The sequence below is a fragment of the Prionailurus viverrinus genome, chromosome B4 (assembly GCF_022837055.1).
Source record: "Prionailurus viverrinus isolate Anna chromosome B4, UM_Priviv_1.0, whole genome shotgun sequence".
NCBI classification, from domain to species: domain Eukaryota; kingdom Metazoa; phylum Chordata; class Mammalia; order Carnivora; family Felidae; genus Prionailurus; species Prionailurus viverrinus.
In genome coordinates, this window is record NC_062567.1 from 93,613,728 (window position 1) to 93,637,200 (window position 23,473).

Consider the following 23,473-nt stretch of genomic DNA (forward strand, 5'->3'; position numbering starts at 1 on the left):
TATGTAAAATGTGGAATTCATGAACATCAGCTCTGATGAAAGGTACCCTTTAATTTGGGAGGTGATTGTCTTCGTTTTATTTGTTTCTGTTTAAAAGACATCAGTGGCCAAGAACCTGCAATCCTCTTTTACAGGTGTTCTTATGATGTTCAGGGTGTTTTGTTTTTTGGTTTTTTTTTTTTGGCTAAAAGGTAGGATATTTGTTTGGTAGATCTCTAGGGAATATATTATAGATCCACATCTGGAGAGAGTACTGTGGTGAACAAATTATGTTTTCTTAAAATTTTGGGAAGCAATTAGTTATCCTTGAGTTCTGAAAGGTCTCCAGGGGTCATCCAGTTCAACTCTAAGCAGGCTTTGCATTTAAAACCAGACAGAAGAAATGTGCAGCTGTCCCCCTTTCCTGTCAGTGATCATGCCCGGGGCACTCTGTCTTGTGAGATCTCCATGGGTATTGAAAACAGAAAGAGAAAAATTGTCCTGAGCAAGTCCATAATTCAAATTTTGCCAACACCTGAAGTTCCGGTGCATTTTACCATCTTCTTTTTATCTGTTAGCCACACATGGAGCTGCAAATGGAAAATGGTCTTAAAGTAAAAAAAAAAAACCCAATTTTCTGGAGAGAAAAGGCTGTAGAAGTAGCATAGAGGCTTTCCTTGGTTGGGGACAGCAGGAAACCAAGGGAAAAGGTAGATAGGGAATGAGCAGATGGAGCTACGTAAGGTCAGAGTTTCTGGAAGGACTCCCAGACGAGGTATGGGGCCAGGGAGCATTCTGAGCGATGGGAAGGAGGATGCACAGTGACTCTTTCCTTTGAGCTTGCCCTGATTCTAAGAGCACGTGGACCAAAGGACACACTGGTAGATTTAGCTTTGAACCTTTAGTTGAGTTGATGCAGACCTTTTAATTCCTGCCTTAGAATAGGATGGGATGCCAAATCTATGTGAAGACCTTGTGAATGGCACACCAGATTTTCTCAGCACCCCCTCCCACCCCCCACCCCCAGCCTGTTTTGATTTAGGTCATTTTATATGCACTGATATAGCATAAGAAAAATTAAAAATGCTCTTAACAGGCTGACCTAAATGCTCCTATAGCTGGCTCCATATGTGTATGTTGGAGGCTTTTGAACATGACAGCTCTCTCCCTCCCTCCCTCCCTCCCTCTCTCTCTTTTACACACTCTTCTGTATTCAATACTAAGGCTCCAAGGATTTTACATCATGTGCTATAAATGCAATACAAATTAGAGAAATCAGCCAAAGACACACTAAGAAGATACCATGAGATTCTAGTTTTCTGCTTTTAGACTTTAATTTCTCCATTTTTGGTTGTAAGGGGGAATCATGAATCTATTAATCTTTTACCTAAAAACTTTAAAATGTGACTTGTCGAGCTCTTTGAAATTCGGAGCTCTAGATCTCTTAAATGTGACCATCTAGACTGGTCCTGGGTAAATCACTTTATCTCCTTAAACTTGAGTTTTCCTTTGGGTGAAACAACGCTGAACCTGCAGGACTCTTATTCTACAACTGTACAATCACTTCTCTTCATTGTGCCCAGGATTGTACGAAATCTTTTGGAGGACAGACTTGAGGGCTGTCTTTTAGCATTTGATCAGATCTCTTATTTTGGCTCTTCTCCTGAGGTCTCTGTGATACTGACTTCTCCCAATCCCCTGCCCCTGCTGGCTCAAGTCATATTCTAAGTCACCCACCTCCCTTGCTCTTTGGCTGCCTCTGCCTCCTAACTGGTCTCTCTGCTTCCATCCCTGCCCCACTGACAGTCTGTTCTTTACCCAGCACCAGCACGATCTTTTGAGACTAGATTAGAACATGTCTAGCTCTTGCCTGAAATCCCTCCAATGACTTCCCACCGCCCTTGGAAATACAAATCCGTTCCTGCCTTTGCACCTACTTCCTCTGCTGGGAGTGCTCTTTCCCTAAGATCTTTGCACAAAAGGCTGCTTTTCAAGTGGGTTGCAGCTTAAATATCACTCCCTCAGAGATGCCTTCCCTGGCCACTTCATCTAAAATAGCCATCTCTTCTGCTTAATACCTGACACATTACATGGATTTATTACATATATAGCATATTCTGCCTGGAATTATCCTGTCTATCGATTTTTGTTGTTAAATCTCATCCCGGCAACAAATAGGCTTCACGGGATCAGGGACTTTGTTGCCTTGTTCATTGCATATCCTTAGTAACTAAAGCAGATTCTGGAATATAACAGGTGTTCAAGGAGTGTTTGTAGAATGGATGAATGAATAAATGAATGAATGAAAGAATGAATGTCATGGGCAGAAGAACTACATGCCAGAGAGGTTATAGTCATATAGCTAAATAGAAGCAGGGCTAAGACTAGAATTCAGATCCCTTCATGTGTTTCTTTCTTCCAGGTCATGTGGCCATACAGCAAGCCTGCTTAGAGATAATTCTCTCATTCGTTATTTACTCACTACATATTTATTGAGCCCTTATGTTTCAGACACTATTCTGTATCAGTGGTTCTTAAGCAGAAGTGATGTTGGTACCTTGGGAACATTCTTCAATGTCTAGAGATGTTTTTAGCTGTTACAAGTGGGGTGGGTATGCTAGTGACATCTAGTCTGTAGAGGTCAGGAATGTTATTGTCTGTATGTTCTATAATGCACAGGATAGCCTCCCACAACAAAGAATTAGCCGGCCTGAAGTGTCAACAGTGCTGCAATTGGGACCCTGTTCCAGATGAGCAGATACTTACTCTCATGGAGTTTATAGTTCAGAGTGGGGAGACAGATGACAGTGTATATCATACATAAAGAAATTAAAGGCCATGTCAAAAAGGTGATATGATGGGAAAGAAAGATAAGTCAGAACAGAGTGAGAAGAAGGGCTGGTGGGCATTGTGGGTGATGAGGGGAGGAAGGACTACAATTTTACCCTTTTGGGGAGGTGAATCAGGGAAGGAAGTTTTACCTTGGGAGGTTTACCTCCACGATTTCCAATGACCAGTGCTTTGGGTTCAGCCCATTGAACTTCACAGGTCATCGTCATGTTTAAAAAACATAAAACCCTTCTGAACAAAAGGACATCTTAACTTCCAAATGAAAATAGAGCACGCTGTTGTGGGCTAGAAATAATTATTATTTTCCACCCCTTTTCAGGGGTGTTTAAATTCTCTTTCTCAACACTGTCAGTGCTCTATCATCACGAATGCAGGGCAGTGTTAATTTGATGCAATGTGTATTGCTCATTGTCAACTTCTCACTTTTCTCCCAGAGCAAAAATAGTGTGATTTCAGCTTCTCTCAAGAGCATCGAGAGATTTTTTGGTTGCTCAGAGGTTTCTGTCTGTCTAGGCTGGTTTCTTAAACTCAACAGAAACAACTGTAGATTTTAATGTCTTGGGAAAGCTGTAGTAGTTGATGCTGGTAAAATTCAGGTCAGTGAAATGGTTCTTACTATATATGTTTTTATATATGTGTATATACACACATACATGTATCTACACACACATACATGTGTCTATGTGTAGCATACGTAGATATACACTTAAGATCTCACTGAAAAAGTCAGCCTAAAATTGTGGTTTTGGTAATTTGGTAGGCATGTACTTGCTCTTTTGGTCTTGCTCTTGTTTTTGTACCACAATTCTTTACCAAACATTGGCACCTAGTAGGTACTCCACAAATGTTTGTCGAATGAATAAACAAACTGCAAAAATCAGTTTGAGATTACTGGATTCCAAGTTATTTTTCTACGTTCGCATGAACTTATTTATGTCAACTGAAACACAACTTGGCAAATACAGAAACATATTCTTACGCTGGTATGACTGTGGCATAATCATTCATTTCTAAATCTGTAGTTTTTTTATTAAGTTTTAAAATTATTGCCAAGGATATGAGTTGACTTATGGGGTTTCTGAATCCACCAAGCACAAGACTCTTAGTAATTAATACATTTTCTGTATACCTTTAACCTAGGGAGGGATTATTCATCAAGAGAATACATTTCAACAAGCATCTTGATTCAAATGTATTTACATTGACAGTATTGAAGATATTATGCCCAGTGCACCTTTTTATTTTGGGTGCCATTTATTCTATAGAAGAACTGTGTTGACTAGTTCACTGGATGTGTGTCCATGTTTTTTTTTTTTTCCCTCATTTTTTTTTCTTTCAGTGCTATTTCTTCACAATTGAGTTTGGCCTTTGCAAGCAAGAAGGGCAACTACGGGCATATGGAGCAGGACTACTTTCCTCCATTGGAGAATTGAAGGTATGAAGCTGTGAATGAAAATATCCTTCCTGAGCAAACTGGTTCAAGGTCATGGAAAATATTGATTTGTTTGTCTGAGCAGTTCTACTCATAGGCACGTCATAAATATTTGATACAGAGGATGTGGCACCTCAGATGTGGGTGCTGACCTAACTTTGTGCACTTCTGAAAATGGGTCATGCCTTTCTAGGTGTGTGGTGTGGCTCAGATGGACAAGCAGCCATGTGCACAGATCAACGGGAATGACAAACGTATGCTCGAGTGTTGGGTAACATACGACTGGCCTAAATTTAGTACTGAAAAGTGGGCAGCAAGTTAGCAGTGATCACTTCATTGAAATTTCCTTATAAGGATAGCTTGGCTATTCTCATTTCTGTTATCCCCATGGCTCCCCTGGACTCCCTAGAATTTCCTTTCCAAGGGGAATTTGAGATTATGTTAGCTTCTGTGAAATTAATGTGTATTAAAACGTTTGTGGACATATACAATTTGGGGGAAAAAAGCTGAAATATACCTATGTTCAGAGAGGTAGCTAATATGTGTAGTGATGTTTAGGGAATGCTATTTTTTTGCCTTAAAATATAGTAAAATGGTCGTTTATTCAGAAATTTTGGGGACTGGATCATCTGATCATTTAAATCTTTTGGTTACTTAAGAAGTGCTGTCTATACCACTGGGGGACAGCAAGGTTTGATGAATTTAGAATGCAGTGTGATGTATAATCTGGAAGTGGTACTGAAAATAATTTAATCTTTCTTTGATTATCCAGACTAAGATCGGGATTATCGACTATTTTAGGGTTTTTATTTGGGGTATTGATTATCCCTAGAGTCGAGTAATGATTATTGGAACGTCTTGGTTGTTTATATTCTTGAAAGATATAATTTTCCTGTACTTTTATTAAGTCTGTTTGCTTTATGGTGCCATTTATTCATTAATTCATTCCTCAAACATTTGATTGAACACCTACTATGTGCCATGTACTGTGCCAGTCTCTAGGGAAATAAATAATGAAGGAGGAGGAGGAGGAGCAGGAGAAAGAGAAGGAGAAAGTAGAAAGAAGAAAGAAAGAAGAAGCAGAAAACAGCTACCTCAGACACTTAAATAGACCTAATTAGTATTGTAGGTGCTTTAAACATATTAACCCACTTAATTATCATAACAATCCAATGAGGTAAACAGTGTTATTATCACATATGAGAAAACTGAGCCATAAAGACATTAAGGAACTTCCCCGAGGTGACACAGCTAATAAGTGTTGGAGCTGGACCCACGTCCAGTGGACTAGGCTCCAGGATTCCAGCCAGTAACCAGTAGGCTGTCCCGCCTGGGATCCCTGTTATCAGAGAATTTACTTTCTAGTGCAAGGGGGTAAGCAGCCAATCTGTTAATGCGAACTGTGACCAGTGTGCCTGGCACTTACTAGGCCGTGCCTGGGAAGGCTCCTGACGAGGGCCTTGCTGCCCAAGCGGATTCTTGAGGAGTGGAAAGGATGAATAAGGGGAGGATGAGATGCAGGAAATAGTCCGGACAGTATTGTGTGCTCTCATCAAATCCTGGACCATTTAGGAAGCTGCCTGAGGCTCTGCATGGCTGGAGTAGTTGATAACATTTAACATGACAAAAGCCTGATGTAATGTGGTAATTTATTTTTTTTAAACGAAATCCTCAGCCACAAAAAAAGCATTTCAGTGCCGTGACCAAAGCCCACAGCAATAGCATGATGTCATATCCCTGTAAGACCCATGCCTTCTGTGGAGTGCTTCTTGATTCCCATGAGAAAAGAATTAGAAAACGGATGTGGCTCTTGAGCTACATCTATTTACATTCTCCTCAGAAAGTTTATAAATGATGCCAGACACAAAAGAAACAAATCTCTCTCATTGCCCCAACTTTCGACAGGGCCCTCTAATCAGGTTAATGGGGCATGTGTAGGCAGCGTTGGGGTGAATCTGTTGTTTTTGTTGCTTTTGGTGTGGACGGAAATGTCTAGAAATGGAAATCAGCCAGGATGTGTACACCGAAGGGCATTGTCTGCCGTGAATCTTGTTCTGGTCCATCACCTCCGGTCATTAGCACTCTTCCATTCTCAAATTTCTACACTCCACCATCCCAGTGATTGCTACTTTGGACCATTCTTACAATTCAGAAATTCTTTCTCCGAGAAGTATCTTCTGATTGTTCACAGAGAATACATAACACAGGATGCTTTCCATATCCCCACCCCTCCCCTCATCTCTGCCCCGCTCTGTGCGAATGTCTGGAACCCTCACACAGCTTCTGAGTACTTCTAGCTAACTGTCGTTTGTGGGGACAGATGATAATCCTGAACCCGGGGAGGGCGGGGGATCACTTTATTGATAGCATCGCAATAATTCCTGTGTCAAACACATTTATGATTTTGAATGCAGTTACCTTTTGCGGTAAAGTCTTTCTTGTTGTTTTAAACTGCAGCCCAAATGTAGGTCCCAGCTAAGTTGTCGGAGGTTTGGGTGCAGTCTTTGTCACTTTTACATAAAAATTCACCTTCTCTCCTTGAACAAAACACGTTTTAAAATTTGTTCTGTAAAAGGCTAAAATTTCTTGGGCGTAGATGTTGCATTATAGCGCCGGTCAAGGACTCCCAAGTGGTGTATCTCTAGCTCAGAGGATAACTTTCATTTTTGCCTCTTATTTTTTTGATGATTACAATGCTTATTTTTTGACAGCCTTTGAAGACAGAAACAAAATAAATAAGGAAAAGCTTGTAAAAGCTGTATGTGAGAACCACAAAGACTTCTTTTTTTAACCTCATCAGTGGTTGTTCCCTCTTTTACCTGTTCTGTGATGTACTTTCAGGAATTCCAAAAGTGTGTCTGGGTAGGGTTTTCCATATCTTCCTCACTCTGGGTGGCAGTTAATAAGGAGATAAATCATCTGGAAATCTGACTTTAATTTAATTTAATTTTTTAAAATTTGCATCTAACTTAGTTAGCATATAGTGCAACAATGATTTTGGGAGTAGATTCCTTAGTTCCCCTTACCCATTTAGCCCATCCCCCCTCCCACAACCCCTCCAGTAACCCTCTGTGTGTTCTCCATATTTATGAGTCTCTTATGTTTTGTCCCCCTCCCTGGTTTTATATTATTTTTTCTTCCCTTCCCTTATGTTCATCTGTTTTGTCTCTTGAAGTCCTCATATGAGTGAAGTCATATGATATTTGTCTTTCTCTGACTAATTTCACTTAGCATAATACCCTCCAGTTCTGTCCATGTAGTTGCAAATGGCAAGATTTCATTCTTTTTGATTGCTGAGTAATACTCCATTGTGTGTGTGTGTGTGTGTGTGTGTGTGTGTGTGTGTGTGTGTGTGTATACCACATCTTCTTTATCCATTCATCCATCAATGGACATTTGGGCTCTTTCCATACATTGGCTATTGTTGATGGTGCTGCTATAAACATGGGGGTGCATGTGTCCCTTTGAAACAGCCTACCTGTATCCCTTGGATAAATACCTAGTAGTGCAATTGCTGGGTTGTAGGTAGTTCTGCTTTTAGTTTTTTGAGGAACCTCCATACTATTTTCCAGAGTGGCCGCACCAGTTTGCATTCCCACCAGCAGTGCAAAAGAGATCCTCTTTCTCCACATCCTCGCTAACATCTGTTGTTGCCTGAGTTGTGAGTGTTAGCCATTCTGACTGATATAAGGTGGTATCTCATTGTGGTTTTGATTTGTATTTCCCTGATGAAGAGTGATGTTGAGCATTTTTTCATGTGTTGGTTGGCCATCTGGATGTCTTCTTTGGAGAAGTGTCTATTCATGTCTTTTGCCCATTTCTTCACTGGATTATTTGTTTTTTGGGTGTTGAGTTTGATAAGTTCTTTATGGATTTTGGATACTAACTAGCCCTTTATCTGATATTTAATCGTTTGCAAATATCTTCTCCCATTCTGTTGGTTGCCTTTTAGTTTTGCTGATTGTTTCCTTCGCTGTGCAGAAGCTTTTTATTTTGATGAGGTCCTAGTAGTTCATTTTTGCTTTTGTTTCCCTTGCCTCTGGAGACGTGTTGAGTAAGAAGTTGCTGTGGCCAAGATCAAAGAGGTTTTGCCTGCTTTCTCCTCGAGGATTTTGATGGCTTCCTGTCTTACATTGAGGTCTTTCATCCATTTTGAGTTTATTTTTGTGTATGGTGTAAGAAAGTGGTCCAGGTTCATTCTTCTGCATGTGGCTGTCCAGTTTTCCCAGCACCACTTGCTCAAGAGACTGTCTTTATTCCATTGAATATTCTTTCCTTCTTTGTCAAAGATTAGTTGGCCATACATTTGTGGGTCCATTTCTGGGTTCTTCATTCTGTTCCATTGATGAGTGTCTGTTCTTGTGCCAGTACCATACTGTCTTGATGATTACAGCTTTGTAATACAGCTTGAAGTCTGTGTATTGCTTTTTAAAGTAAATGTTTATTGATTTATTTAGAGAGAGAGAGAGAACAGCGGAGGGTGGAGAAAGAGAGAGAGAGAGAGACAGGGAGGGAAGGAGAGGGAGGGAGAGAGAGAGAGAGAGAGAGAGAGAGAGAGAGAGAGAGAGAGAATCCTAAGCAGGCTCTGCACTGTCACTGTAGAGCTCATCATGAGGCTCCATTTTTACTAACGGTGCTGGTTTCAGGAAAAGGAAGGGCCTGGGACTGGAGGTGTGAGCCATCTGAGCAGGGGAAAGGTGGGAGAAGTCTGGAGCCATTAGCACTAACTCTAGTCACAGACAAATCGAAGAGATTGTTTGAAGCGGGAATTTGTTCCTTGCCCCTACAGGAACTTATTCAAACCAATGAAACTTTCAACATCACTGAAAAAAAAGGTGTGATGCTGTTATCACCTAGTTGAGCAATAGGGATGTTGGTGGCACTTTATACTTGGTTAGCAGGAGAGACATTTGGGGAAGTTTAAAAAATATATGCATACATGCATATCTATATATACAGAAGTATATATTTGCTGTTCAGATGCAGGGAGGAAGGAGAAGATGATTGCAGTGTGAGTGTGAGAGTGTTTGCAAATTCTTATTCAGAATCTAGGGCCCAAACTACCTCTAAACCTGATTTCACACTTGAGTTTTTTCCCAACTTAAACCAGTCCTAATATAGAGAGTGAGGATCACAGGATTTATGTGGAGAATAGTTGAGATAATAACCCTGTGCCTGCAAAGGCAGGTGGCTGGGAGGAAGGAAGATTTTAAATTGGTGAACTTGGGGCAGGCACTATTGTGGTCTGAAACCTGGAAGCCTCATAGCTAGGGCCGTGTTTCCTTGTCTATGGGTTCTGGACCCAGCAGGGAGAAGAGCTGTATCAATGGTGGCAGGTGTGGCTGAATGCCTGTGTACACCGACATCATCTCCACACTGAGGTGGCAACAATAACTCAGCATAAGGTGCTTCCCATGTGCCAGGCACAACCCTGGGGGGGGGGTAGATACTATTAGTAGTCCCATTTTTCAGACGGATACTGGAATAGGCTTCCAGAGGTGTAATAACTTGCCCAAAGTCACATAGAAACTTTAAGTAATAATTAGGTTCTAGGCAACTTGATGTGGAAAAAAATTTTTTGTATTTAAAAGGCTGTAATGGTAAATAAGTCTTTATTTGTGCACTGAAGGGTTGTGTTGGGAAGTGTGGGAAGGCCATGCCTAGGCCATGGGAAAGGTTGCTATGGTCAATTTGTGCTGCCTGGGAAGAGGGGGGGATGACAGGGAGTGCGATGTACCTGCACTGCAGGCCCTTTAAATTTTTTTAAAAATTTATTTGAGAGAGAGAGAGAGAGAGAGAGAGAGAGAGAGAGCATGTGATGGAGGAGAGGGGCAGAGGGACAGGGGATAGAGACAGTTTTAAGCAGGCTTCACGCTCAGTGTGGAGCCCATTGTAGGGCTTGATCCCACAACCATGAGATCATAACCTGAGCCTAAATCAAGAGTCGGACATTCAACTGACTGAGCCACCCAGGCACCCCTGTAGGACCTTTTAAAATAATATTGTGAGGAGAACTTTAGAATTCATGTGGATCAATCTTTTCAGTTTTATCAAAGAGGACACCCTGTCCCAATGGAGAAGTCTGACTCATTCGATATCATGCCTCTGGGACAACTGTGTTTAGGACCCAGGACTTGTAGCTCCCAGTCCTGCACACTTGTCTTTAGCACTGTTGTAAATACAGAACAATCCTTCTAGACAGCATTTAGATGAGAGCAGCTGATTCTTAAGCACTCTTGCACTTTTTAAATGGCTTAAGACGAAAAGACTGTCAGCCACATTCTCTCAGCCTTATAAAGCCTCTGTCTGCCGAAGTCGGATAAATTCTTGCAGACCTCAGGATATCAGACTGCTAACACTTTGGGAAGGATTCGCCACAAAGTCCCCGGGGACAGCAAGTAGTGTGACTCCATGTTTACAGAGAATCTACTCTGGACATAGTGGGGAAGCATGGAGGCTGCTTCCTCACATGGAGGCAGCTTAGAGATAGACGCGGACAGGAGCTGAGAATCAAACTCAGTAGGGCTCCACTCCATGGGGCGTCAGTGGAGACATGGATGCTATTTCATAGACTTTGGGCCACACTCTAGTATTCAGAAACAGGAACCTCATAGGCTGCATGGATGTTCCTGGCACTCATCCCACAAGTAAATGAGACCACTTACAGGTGTGAGCATCACCTCATTTTTGGCCTCACCCACTGGTTGCCCCCCAACTCCAGGCTCTTATCATTCTCCAGGTGGCTAATCTTTGGGTACCACTATCACCCCCATAATTGTAATAGCCAAGGAGCAGCACTGGTCCCATACCCCATGGATGGAGAGGTCCCCAGTAGGTAACTAGCATATTGGACACAGCAGGCCCCTGAGGATAGACTGCGTTGTTGATAGCTTAAAATAATCAGCTCCCAGTTTTTCCTTTGATTGTTACATTAGGCAAATGTGATGTGTCTTGCCTAATGGTCTTTGCCTCAAGTTTTCTTCTGTGAATCCACTGACTTTATTTGAAGTCTGGGGCACAGCGCTCTGCCTTCTGGCCTTTTTCTTGGTTTACTCTCCTCCCCTTTACTAGTTATAATAACTAAATGGGCTCATCTGAGTATCCAGTGGAATTGTCACATGATAATTCTTTCTAAAACTCCACCGATTTCAGTCTGTGTTATTGTATACACACATTCTGGAGGCCTCCTTTACACATGGTGGCTGCTGGGTTGCTAATGGCCTACCAAAGCCTTTTAGACCCAAGCAGATGAGTTTCATCTCCTTCTTGTGCTTGTATTGACCCAATGAAAAGTCTTGGGCTCAGCAGGGATGCCCTGCCTGAGGGAGCAGAGGTTTAACTGTTTTCATGGTCTGTTTGGCTACCACTCTCCTCATGCCCCCGATTGTGAGCATGAGAACATGGAAAGATCAAGGACACTGAATCTGTCACTGTCCTTCCTTACATAGATACCGGTGAAGGGTGAAGTAAAACCCACCTCGAGTACATGGCTGCAGAGAAAGCCGCTTCTAATTCTGAAAACCACAGCAAGTCAGTAGGAGGCCTGTTCTTTGCAAAGGAGCACCAGCTCTCAGAAAAGGACATTGTTTCTTGAAACCGTGAAGTTGTTTTTAAAATGTGGACAGAATTATTAGTCATGTGGAACCCAAATCCCCTGATGTTCATGGCACTGGATTGAATCTGGCACAAATGCATTTCAGGTGTAGTGACCTTCTGCTTTTAATGAAGTTGTTCTGTGGGCCAAAAAGAATGAATGAGTTCATTCTCAGAGGCCCTCTGCATTCCCTGATTCATATATGCATTGATCTTGACAATGCAACTTTGCAGGAAAGCAAATCACATGCAGGTGGGCCCTCGTGCCCTTTCTCTTGCATGTTAGTCCTTTGGTCTGCAATTGTATTTTCAAACTTAGGGCACCACAGCCTTGTTCGTGGAAGACTGCAGCAAATCATCCCGTGCATTTTGAAATTGTTGGGGGTATACCAAGAATTTGAACAGGGAAGATTTTTCAGCATTTCTCCAGGAAACTTTAGCAATCTACCTCTTTACCGAGAGGGAGAAAAGTGCTTTGGGTGGAACCCAGATGCTGGAATGAAGTGTCTTCAGAAATCATCCACCCCAAACCTCTCATTTACAATTATGGAAACAGAGGCACAGAAGAGAGGCCAAGGTTACCCAGCTTGACAGCAGTAACATTTAGAGTAGAGCCCATTTTCTCTCCATTCAAGACAGTTTCTGCTGCCTCTTCTCTCACTCTGCTTCTCTCCCCCAACTAATTTACCCTTTTAATTAAGAAAAAGACAGAATCCAGAGGAGTATTTCTCGAAATATAGTTCACAACCACTGGAGTCTGAATCACCTCGGAAGCCTTTAAAATGCAGATTCCTGAGATTTATCCAGACTTGCTAAATAAAACTGAGGCCTGGGTATTTGCGTTTTTCCCCAAGCTCCTCTGTCATCCTTATGCACATGAGGTTTGAGAACCATTAATCTAGGGACGATAAATAGGCAGGTGGCACGTGGCAGGAAGTGACCACTAACTTTCAGCATCAGTGAATTTATCTTGAGAAGACAGTCATCCATTGTTTCTTGCTGTTCTCAGTGCCAGTCATGTAGTGAGTTGAATGGAGCTAATGATGGTTCAAAGAGTAATTACATTGGCTTCCCTGTTTTCCTAACGCCTTCTCTGTGCATAAGTGTAACTATTAATATTAGCTCCCTTTTCCCACCTGACAATATTTACCTGCTGTATATTGCTCTGCTGTACTTGCTGGAAGGGAAATGAATGCTTTGCAAGTACCCTCAAATATACAAGCCCACTCCAGACTCTGTTGATACACAGTGCCTGGCCTCAAAATGTCTCACAATGAGGCCACAAATAGTTCAGTCAGAGTCCCAATTACCTTTCCACGCAGGTAATTATTACTTCTGCCATTTAAGTGAAATTTTAGTACACTGCTTATAGCAATAAATTTAGGACCATATTTATGCTGTCTCCTTGCTTCTATTCATAGCGTAGATTTAAAATTCCATTTCTTTTGGGATATAGCTCTGAACTGTCCTTCCATATGAATTTGTCTGATAATACATAAAATAATACCATAATCTCATTTTTCCTCTCAGCTTCTAACAGACTTAAACAAAACAAAACCCCTAACACGCATTTTACCCTGCATTTTTAGAGAGTACCGTATTTCATGGCAGACTAGTAACTGAGCAGCTCTGTAAAAATACTGAGTTGTGTTATAGAACTGTGACATCATGGCACTTTGGAAGTCTCATTATCGAGTTTAATGGGTTTCGTGGTATATTTTGCAGCATGCTCTTTCTGACAAGGCATGTGTGAAAGCCTTTGACCCAAAGACCACTTGCTTACAGGAATGCCTTATCACCACTTTCCAGGAAGCCTACTTTGTTTCAGAAAGTTTTGAAGAAGCCAAAGAAAAGATGAGGTAAACTTGTGTTTCTTCCATCTCCAGAAAATTACTTTTTATTTTTCTGGCTCTGTTCCTTCCTTCTATCTGTATCTCCTATACCAATGACAGTTGATCACTTATCCCTCTATTTCTGTTTATTTTGCAGGGACTTTGCAAAGTCAATTACCCGTCCCTTCTCTGTGTACTTCAATCCCTATACACAGAGTATTGAAATTCTGAAAGACACCAGAAGTATTGAAAACGTGGTACAGGACCTTCGCAGTGATTTGAACACAGTGTGTGATGCCTTGAACAAAATGAACCAGTATCTGGGGATTTGATGCCTGGGACCATTGTCATTGCCAGAATGATCTTTCTGGGGCTTAGCAGCAATTCAATCAATGTCATATAACACCAATAACTCTCTGAGTCATGGCTTGGCTACTGAGCATGCAATTCTGTACAATTCTGCATATCTCTATTTACTTGTAATTTACTGTGTTAATGTGTGAAACACCATAAAGAACCCAATGACAGATAACCACTCATTGTTTGAAATATTGTAACATGTTTAAATGTCTTAAGTAGATTTGACATTCTTGCTTGGTGTCCTTAACCAAACTGCAGCTATTTAAAATTTGTAACAAATAGCCCTCTTATGATTCTAGCTTATTACTTTTTCTTTCTCAGATCTGAGCTTTTCCTCTGTGTTCATTAGATAAAATGAAAATAGCAGTGAAACTGTTTCTATTTTCTATAGTATCAGTGTTTCCACAGCACTATTTGAGATAAACCCAGAATTGTGTGAAAACTCCCATCACATTAACAAAAGATACAGTATTTTGTTTCAAAAATGAAAACTAGTGAACCCACTGGTTGGAATGGTTTTTAGGTTGAATATTTATACAATGTTAGAAAAGAGAACATTTTGCAAATGGAACGTGTAGGTGGCATTGACCATGTATAAACTGAGTTGTGGCATGCTTTCCAAAGTATTTTGGAAGAAAATACTTCCAGAAAGGACATTAGGAAAGACTAAACAATGGGCAGAAGGTCTTGGGACTATGAATTTTATGCTGGAATAAAGAGAATTATCATGCTCAGGTGTTTAATCCATTTGTCTTAGAGAACAATAATATCATAGAGCCTGGGTTTCAAAACTGTGGAAATTGCGTCTCAGAGAAGTTAAGTGATTTGCCCAAAGCAGCAGTTAATTGTGCACTAACATTTCCAGCCCATTGCATGTCACTTTTGGATTGCTAAATTCAACTTGGTATATTTGTGTGTAGTAGAGAAGGGAAAACTAATACTTACAAAACTATGTTAATCGCTAAATAGGATTTGGTTTTTGATCAAGGGCTTCCAACAGCACAGATATTTCCTCTCACGGCCCCCAAACCAAGCCAGATCTCTGAGAGTTTGTCCAGTTTGCCCAAAGTTTGGGCAAATTTGGGCAGATAATGGTGATGCACCACAAATCTCTAGCCATCTTTGCCGTAAGAGGTATAATCAGGTGACTAAGTGAACAAATAAAAATCTGAATGAGTGAATAAGTTTCGTCTGATTCTCTCAACAAACACAACCACTGTTCCTCACATTGTACTTTTGTCATGCAGAATGCTGGATGGATGAAGGAAAGGATGGGAAAAAGAGATGAGAAAGGTGACAAAATGACTTTTAGCAATTCTACAATATTTGCTTAAGCAATTTCTAAGATGTTCTTTTAATAACAAATGGCATGTGATTTCAAACGAATTCATACTCATATGGGCCCATTATGAGTCAGAAATTTTTGTACTAGATGTACTTGGGAAGAACATGAAAAAGAGTGAAAATATGCATCAGAGAGAGGTAAAATGAAAAGAAATCAGAGGTTTGAATAGTGGTTCCTTAACTACTGAGGGTCTTTCGTTTCTGAAGGATTCTCAGAACAACTGAGTTTTGGAAAGGGATTTGGTAGACAGAATGTGACAGTTACGCAGTTTAAATGCTATTTTAAATGGAAGAGATAGTGCCTTGAGAGATTATTGGTGGTAGAGAAGTGATGAGCAAGCTGAAGCAAAATGATCTAGAATGATCAAGTAGTTGCATATTTCAGTAGTTTTATAGATTCCAAATGATGTAGTTTCTTACATCTTGTTTTTCTAGGTCTAGATGACCCTGAGTAATTATTTACTTATAAATTCTAACCTAGAACAATAACCCAGAATAATAAGTCCAGAAAGTTCCAGAACTAGTTGCTGAATTTTCTCAAAGAGGAAAATTGGCTAAGAAACTCTTAATGTCTGCCTTCCGCCTTGTTTTCATAATTTGGTGTAATAAGTAGCCATCAAGGTTGTCCCTTTCAGCCCCATGAGAGGGGAGGTTCTCAGTTAAGTGGACTGGAAGAAGAATTATATTTAATTGTAAACAAATTCCCTCAACAAAAATAACACTTGAGCTATCTTCTGATTGGCTTTTTCTCCCCACATGTGCAAAATCTATGTTGTTTCAAAAATAGAAGAGTTGCAAAGTAAATAGGCTTTCCCACAGAGCTTATATAGGTTATCATATAAGGTGGAGGGATTACATGATTCTTTTTAGATTTGTTCTCCATTTGGAAGAGCAGTAACCATGGTTTTCACTGTGTGAAACAAAGGAATCATGGTTTTCATTTGTCGTGAGCATTTAATATGCAAATGCTATTACAACTAATGGTGGGAAAAATCCTATAAAATTTAACAGCCATCATAGGAAAAGTGTTGGCAGAAAAAGTTCCCAAATGGAAATAGTACAACCAAATAATCACAGCTAGCTCCTTGTCATATTTGATACCTGCTTAGTATAACCATCTGTCTCACTTATGACTCATGACTTAAGGCTAAATTAAATAGAATCAAGGGCAATTATAAATTTAAAGATGCTTGCTCACTGTCATCTCATTGTGAATTGCTACTTTATTTTGACTTTGCTGCTGACTTCTATAACCGGCTAATCAGAAACCAACCCAAGATTCCTGGCAATACCAGGTTTCTTATGCATCACACATTGGCAAAAGACAGCCAGAAATCTGATTAGTCCAGTTTTCTTCTGGAAGCATTTTTGTCTGTTACAAGTTAGGGTCAGGCATCCAGTGTATGCTTGGATGATCAGTTTATTTGGCATGATGAGAGCTTAATAGATCGTTCATAAATTGCATCTTATAAGAGTAGGGAACTTTGACCCAACCAAGTTGCTAATTTTTTTTTTTTTTTTTTTTTTTACATTTGTGGTGAGGGTTGTGGAGCCTTGGGTTTCTGGCTTAGTCTCATTTATTTACTGTGTAATTTAGAAATGATGCTTTATGGGGATGATATATGTGTTCTTGTCTTGCTTGCACATAGTAGATGGGCCTGTGCCTAATGAATGCAAAGTATTGCAACATTTACCAACATGAAAAGTCTAAAATGAAAAACAGTGCGCTTTAACGTGGAAGCAAATAGAAATACAAGGTTTCATTTTCAAATGGAGTCATGGCTCACATCATCTCATTTTCTTCATTTGAGAAGGAAAACATTAACACACGATGTAGTTGTCCTCCAATTCATTTGATCTAATTTTCAACTTCTAAAGAATCAAGCACTGATGCTTACTCTCATGAACCTTGTCTTACTTATAATGAAAAAGAAAGCAGTCCAGAGTATTCTAGTGTGTCTGAGTTTTTTTTTTTTCTTCCTCTTCAATTTGCAAAGACATTCTCTTATTTTGGGAAATGATTCTTATGCAGATTGCCATATTTTGGGAAAAGGCAAGGGAATTAATAGTGAGATACTGCTTCTAATATTAAATTTGCATGTGTTCAAAATAAACCAGTTCTGGAACATGAAATGGTGATTCTTTATAATATATATGACCTGGGGCCTCAAAACATTTATTCAGTGGCTTAGACCGTATTAGGGACTGTATGAGACACTTTTCTAGACACTGAAGATATGGTGGTAAATAAGGCAGAGAAAGTTTATGCCCACTTTGAACTTATATTCTGGTGGGCAGATACAGGCAAAAAGCCAGATTATTTGAGACCACAGCAAATTCTATGAAGAAATTGGAGTGATAAGGAGCAATGGGCAGGAGGAAGGAATAAGGTGGCGAGGGTAAGTTTTTCTGAGCAGATGGCATTTGACTAAGAACCATGGGATGAGGAGAAGCCAGGCATGAAGAGACCCATGGAAAGAATGTTTCTGGAAGAGGGGACAGCAAGATCAAAGCCAGTGGAAGCCTACAGAGGAAGGACAAGAGAGCAGCATGGGAGGCAAGGATAAGATAATATAGGGTTTCAGAGGGGGTCAGGTATGTTCTAAATGGAGTGGAAAGTCACTGGAGAGCTGTAGCAAAACAGTGACAGATCTGATTTACATTTTTAAGAGGTTACTCAGGCTGCTATGTGGAAATGAATCCAAGGGGGATGGGAGGGTGGGGTAAAACCAATTAGGAGGCTATTGCAATGCTAGAGAGTCAGTATCTTGCTGGATCATGGTGGACGTTATTAAAAGTAGTAATTAAATAAGTTACACAGTTGGGTGGGTAGATTAGAACTGTCAGATGAAAAGTGGGGAAACTGGAAAAATGGTACCTGGGTTATCATTTGGAGAGGCATATATCCAATGATACCCTGTGTCTTTTGCAAATACTTAAAGTTTCCTTTGACAAAGTAATATTAGATTAAACTTTTTCTGGCAAGCTTAAGGATAAAAAGCCATGCAATTTTTTTTTTTTCTCATGACCCACAAATATTAACTGCATAAGCGAAAATGAAGTAGAAAATGAGGCATTATAGGTGAACAATTGGTGGCGCTGACATTTAGGATAATTCAGGAAAAAAAGCTCCCTTATTTCCAAGCACACTAAACAGTTGTGTTCACCGTGCCATCCAGCCATTTCTGTGGGAATAGACTTCATAAAGCGAATCAGTTGTCTATTTCCACTATTCTTGCTGCCTTCCACCTCCCCAGATGTATATTTTAGATACCCCAGAAAGGTTCACTTGCTGTCATTTCTTCCTCTCTCCAAGAAGGATGGGTCTGGTGCAGCAGCTGGATGCACATTTCCTTCTTTGGGAAGATCATAGTGAGCCTGATGTTCAACCTAAGGGCGTCTGTGGTTATGGTGCCTGCAAACAGCATTCTCATAATCCAGTCTGGATACAGTTTTTATAATTGAACAACGGAAACATCTGACAGATGTGGGTAGGGTAATTTGAAAGCTTGTGGCACAAAGAAATCAAGTTCATTTTCTGTCAAAATCAAATCTTTAAAAAAGATGCAAACCTAGCCCTCATTTTTAGGTTGAGAGAGATAATCTTAATTATAGGAAGGTGCTGGGAATTTCCTGGTGCCTCCTTCCAGATCCCTTGCAGTCTCTTTACTTTTTAGCTTGTTAATTTTCATGGAACTAGCAAGATGCTGATTCAGTAGGTCTATTATTCCCAAAGGTTTGAAAACCACTGAACACATCTAATGTACAGCTTGCCCAATTTTAGGGAACAGCTAACTTCACAGGCGTTAATGAGGCCAATTATTGGCAAGTGAATTTGAAGTGAAGAACACATTAGGTTTGCCACTATAGCAGTTATTTGTTATCGGGATTGATTGAAACAAACTTCCTTTTGATCATTACATCTGATTGATCACTGCACATGGCATTATGAAAGAATGAGGTTCCCAAATCAGATAGATACTTGGAAGAAAAATCTCTACCTTGTAAGGGCAGAACATGTTCCCCTATCCATTTCAGTGTGAAAGCCTAGCTATTAAGCTGGAATGGATCCTAATTAGCCTCCGCACAAATCTCTAAAACTTTTTGGTCTTTCCTGTTGAGCAGAATTTAAAAGAAGCCGAAATTCCTCCCTTTCCCACGTATAGTCAATATCAAAGAAAATAACTTGCAGGGTAATACTTACTGCTGAAAACGAGTGCAGACATAGAAATCCTGATTTGAAGTGGCATTGGAAAGTATAATTTGATTCACCCAGCCAAATGATTACTGCAAGTGCAGATCATCAGCACAGCCCGCTCCAGCACATTTGATTGGTGATCAGTGGACAGCTAATTGCCAGACTGAGTCTGCCTCTTGAGTCTCTGCCTGGGAACAGAGGGAAAAGTCCCCATGAGTCCTACGTAGACTGGACGGAGGTTTTCCCACGTTGGAAATACGCCTTTGAGGGTGTTTGTCACTCTGCATACACTGGCCAGCTGCCAGTATCTACCAGTAACTGCAGCCCCCCCCCCCTTTCCTTTTGTGAACCACCCACCCCTATGCTTTGTTCATAGCTTGGGTGAAGCTGATTCCACTTCCCAGTTCCAGGGATGGGCTCATGGCCAAGGCTTGGTCAATGAGCTATCTTACAACAATTGGTGCAGGGATGGGCCATGTCCATGAGGTGAGCCATGTCCTGAGGTAAGCCCTGGCTCTTTCTGGAACCATTAGGAAAGGGGTGTGCTGCTTTCTTCTGTGACTGGAAGGTGGTAGTTTGTGAGTCTGGAATTACTAGGGGCCACCATGTAGGGAATGTAGGACTAAGATAAGAGACAGAGGCAATGTCTTAATGACATTGTTAAACCCATGGATTTAGCTGTGCCTGAAGCTAAATGTACCTTTAGACTTTCCAGGTCTGGGAGCTAATAAATGCTCCCTCCTCCCTTGCTCTCATTTTACTGCTGCTGTCACTGGCTCCAAAAAAGTACTAACGCCCAGGATAAAAGCACAAAAGGAGAGGCAGGAGATTTTAGACTTGCTTTCTTCACATTTTTCCACTTGGTTTTGGAAATCACAACTTCCTGAAGAAGTACTATTTATATCCTTCTGGCTTAGTCTGTGCCAGAGAAATATGGGATGTCTGACCTGTTTCGCGTCCTCGAGTGCTGGGAATGGTATGACGTCTTCCGGTAAGACGTGGCCAGAAAAATTGCTCAAGAGAAGCATTTAGTTGGGTTCTAGGTGACTACTTGCAGTTCAATCCGTAGCCCATGATTTGTCCCATGGAAAAAGAATACCAAGACAAATTAAACTTAAGATACCATGGGGAGCCTGGGTGGCTCAGTTGGTTAGGTGTCGACTCTTGGTTTTGGCTCAGGTCATGATCTCAGGTTTTGTGAGTTCAAGCCCCACATCGAGCTCTGCACTGGCAGTGTGGAAACTGCTTGGGATTCTCTCTCTACCTCTCTCTCTGTCCCTCCCCCATTTGCACTGTCTCCGTATCTCTCAAAATAAATAAACTTTAAAAAATTTTAAAAAAGATACCTGTATAAGACTTTCTCATACCAGTTTTTTTTCTTTTTCTTTTAACACCATAACTCTTGGGAGGATCTCGTTTTCAGTGGAATTGAGCAGCTTTAAACAAAAATTCTCCCTCAGAGTATGGCAAGAGAACATGGGCTTTGGAATCAGATACACAGAAGTACAAAGTCTTGTTTTTCTGCTTACTACCTCAGTGATCTCTATAGACATATCGACACTTTCTGAGCTTCTGTTTTGTTTTCTGTTTTGTTTCTAAGTGGGATTGAAAGAATATATTTTTTTATGGAATTATCATAATTAAATATTATATATATGTCTAACCATAAAAATTACTTAATAAATGTTAATTTCCTTCTCTTCTTGTTTTAAAATCTATCAGCACTTAAACATCTCCAGCTTGTCCCACACTTGTAGATGATGAAATCATTGTACCTTCATGGCCCAAAGAAGTACGACACCAGTGTTATGGGTCATTGTTTTTATTTCTGTGACTCTTCATACTTTTATTTGACCAGATCTTAAAAGAACTGACTGAATCTCATTCAGATGTGAATCTGTAGGCTTGTGATCGTTTGCATGATGGCCTTAAATCACTACCTGGGAATTCTAAAGCAATGGATGCTAACTGATTCAGTGGCCTCAGAGATGTTTTGCATTTCTCTGTGGACATCAAAATTTATATCTATGAAGTGGGAATAAAAATATAAAAGCCTGCTTAAATTAATGAAACAATATATAAGGTTGGAACTTTCTGGAAGAAACACACTAAGCAAATCAAACTATTATTTGTAGTTCATTGAATCATGACAAGTTGGCTCAGGGCCACTCTGCAGTTCTAGCTCAGAAAAGCTGAAATAGAGGGCAGAGTGGTTGGTGGGTACATGTTCTAGTCACCAGTCCATGTATTACAAGGCAGGCCCAGCCAACCCATTCTATGTCAGAAGTACTGCATTCCCAAGGCTCTGTTTCAGAGAACAGTTGCTCGGGGCTGTCTCCAATGAAAATAAAGTCCTGGTCAGAGGAAACAAATTAAGTTCAGAATATAAATGCATTTTATTTGTAAAGCAGGAAAGGGAAGTGCTAGGTGAAAATAGGAAATTGGAATATTATGTATTGGGAGAGCAATTCCCTTCATCCTCATAGCTAATGGACTGAACAAAAAGTGAACAATTTGTTTCATGTGATGATTCACTAACGCTAAGCAGCAAGGTTTCTGTTTCGGAGTCCCATTCCACATTCAGCTGCTTGTTTTGTAGTGCAGGAGCACAATTATCTGTCTATCTATTGCACTGCATAAACAGGATGGCTGAAATGTATGTGAGGAATAACCGTAACTGCTTAAATCCTTCCTGTTAAAGGAAGGAGCGAGGGAAAGGCAATATGGAGTGTCTCCTACTTACCTTAAAATAACCATCTGTTTCCTTTGTGATGTCCTCTTCTCTGGAGAATTCACTTTCAGAAAAATATTCTAATATGGGAAGGGGAACAGTAGCTGGATTCAATTTTACTTTGAGCTCCACTTTTGCATCCTTTTCATCTTGGTTTTAAATGAAACAACTTTGAATATACTGTTCTTTCTAATCACCAGTGTGGACGGAGCAATTATCCTTGTGGTTGCCTTTACATGAGGATCTAGGTTAGGTGGGACCATAACTGACACACGGGGAGAAAGGACATTGGACATATGAACTGAAATGGATCCTCATTTCAGTAAACATTATAGTAAAATATTGATCAACTGTTAGCTTTGTTTTCCACCCCTGAACGTTTACTTCGTTGACTTTTTTTTGTATTATTTGCATAATTTGGGTTAGTTTACAATGGGGAGCTTTATTACGTATGACTCATGGAACCCAAGAACAGGGATGTAGTGGGCCTCCAAAAAAGCCTAGTGCTGGTAACTGGAAAGACTTCAGAATTTTCTGTCTTCACCTTTGCCTTCCCTGCACATCTGTTTAATTCTACTTTTTGGAACTTTTTTTTTATCTTCTTGAAAACCTGCAGATGGGATTTTCTATTTACCCATCTGCATGGTGGAATATGGTGACTTTAAAACTCCTGAGTTTTACATGTTATAGTTTTAGCTAAAGACAGACTCACTGCCTCTGAATTCATTAAAAAATTTTTTAATATTAAATATAATTTATTGTCAAATTGGTTTCCATACAAAACCCAGTGCTCATCCCAACAGGTGCCATCCTCAATGCCAATCATCCACTTTCCCCTCTCCCCGACCCCCCATCAACCTTCAGTTTGTTCTCAGTATTTGAGTCTCTTATAGTTTGCCTCCCTCCCTCTCTGTAACTTTCCCCCCCTCCTTTCCCTCCCCCATGGTCTTCTGTTAAGTTTCTCAGGATCCACATATGAGTGAAAACGTATGGTATCTGCCTTTCTCTGCCTGACTTATTTCACTTAGCATAATACCCTCCAGTTCCATCCACGTTGCTGCAAGTGGCCAGATTTCATTTTTTCTCATTGCCAAGTAGTATTCCATTGTATATGTAAACCACATTTTCTTTATCCATTCATCAGTTGATGGACA

At 40.4% G+C, this 23,473-nt stretch overlaps 1 protein-coding gene across 2 annotated transcripts in view; it reads left to right on the plus strand.

Annotated features, from left to right (window-relative positions):
* The window catches only part of TPH2 (tryptophan hydroxylase 2), a 104,404-nt gene extending 89,190 nt beyond the window's left edge, over positions 1–15,214 (plus strand). For both annotated transcript variants that reach the window (XM_047868297.1, XM_047868298.1), the window contains exons 9-11: positions 4,169–4,264; positions 13,580–13,713; positions 13,844–15,214. In XM_047868297.1, coding sequence (XP_047724253.1) covers positions 4,169–4,264; positions 13,580–13,713; positions 13,844–14,018 — 405 coding nt within the window. In that variant the 3' untranslated portion in view covers positions 14,019–15,214. The remainder of the gene's footprint in view (positions 1–4,168; positions 4,265–13,579; positions 13,714–13,843) is intronic.
* The last annotated feature ends 8,259 nt before the right edge of the window (positions 15,215–23,473 follow it).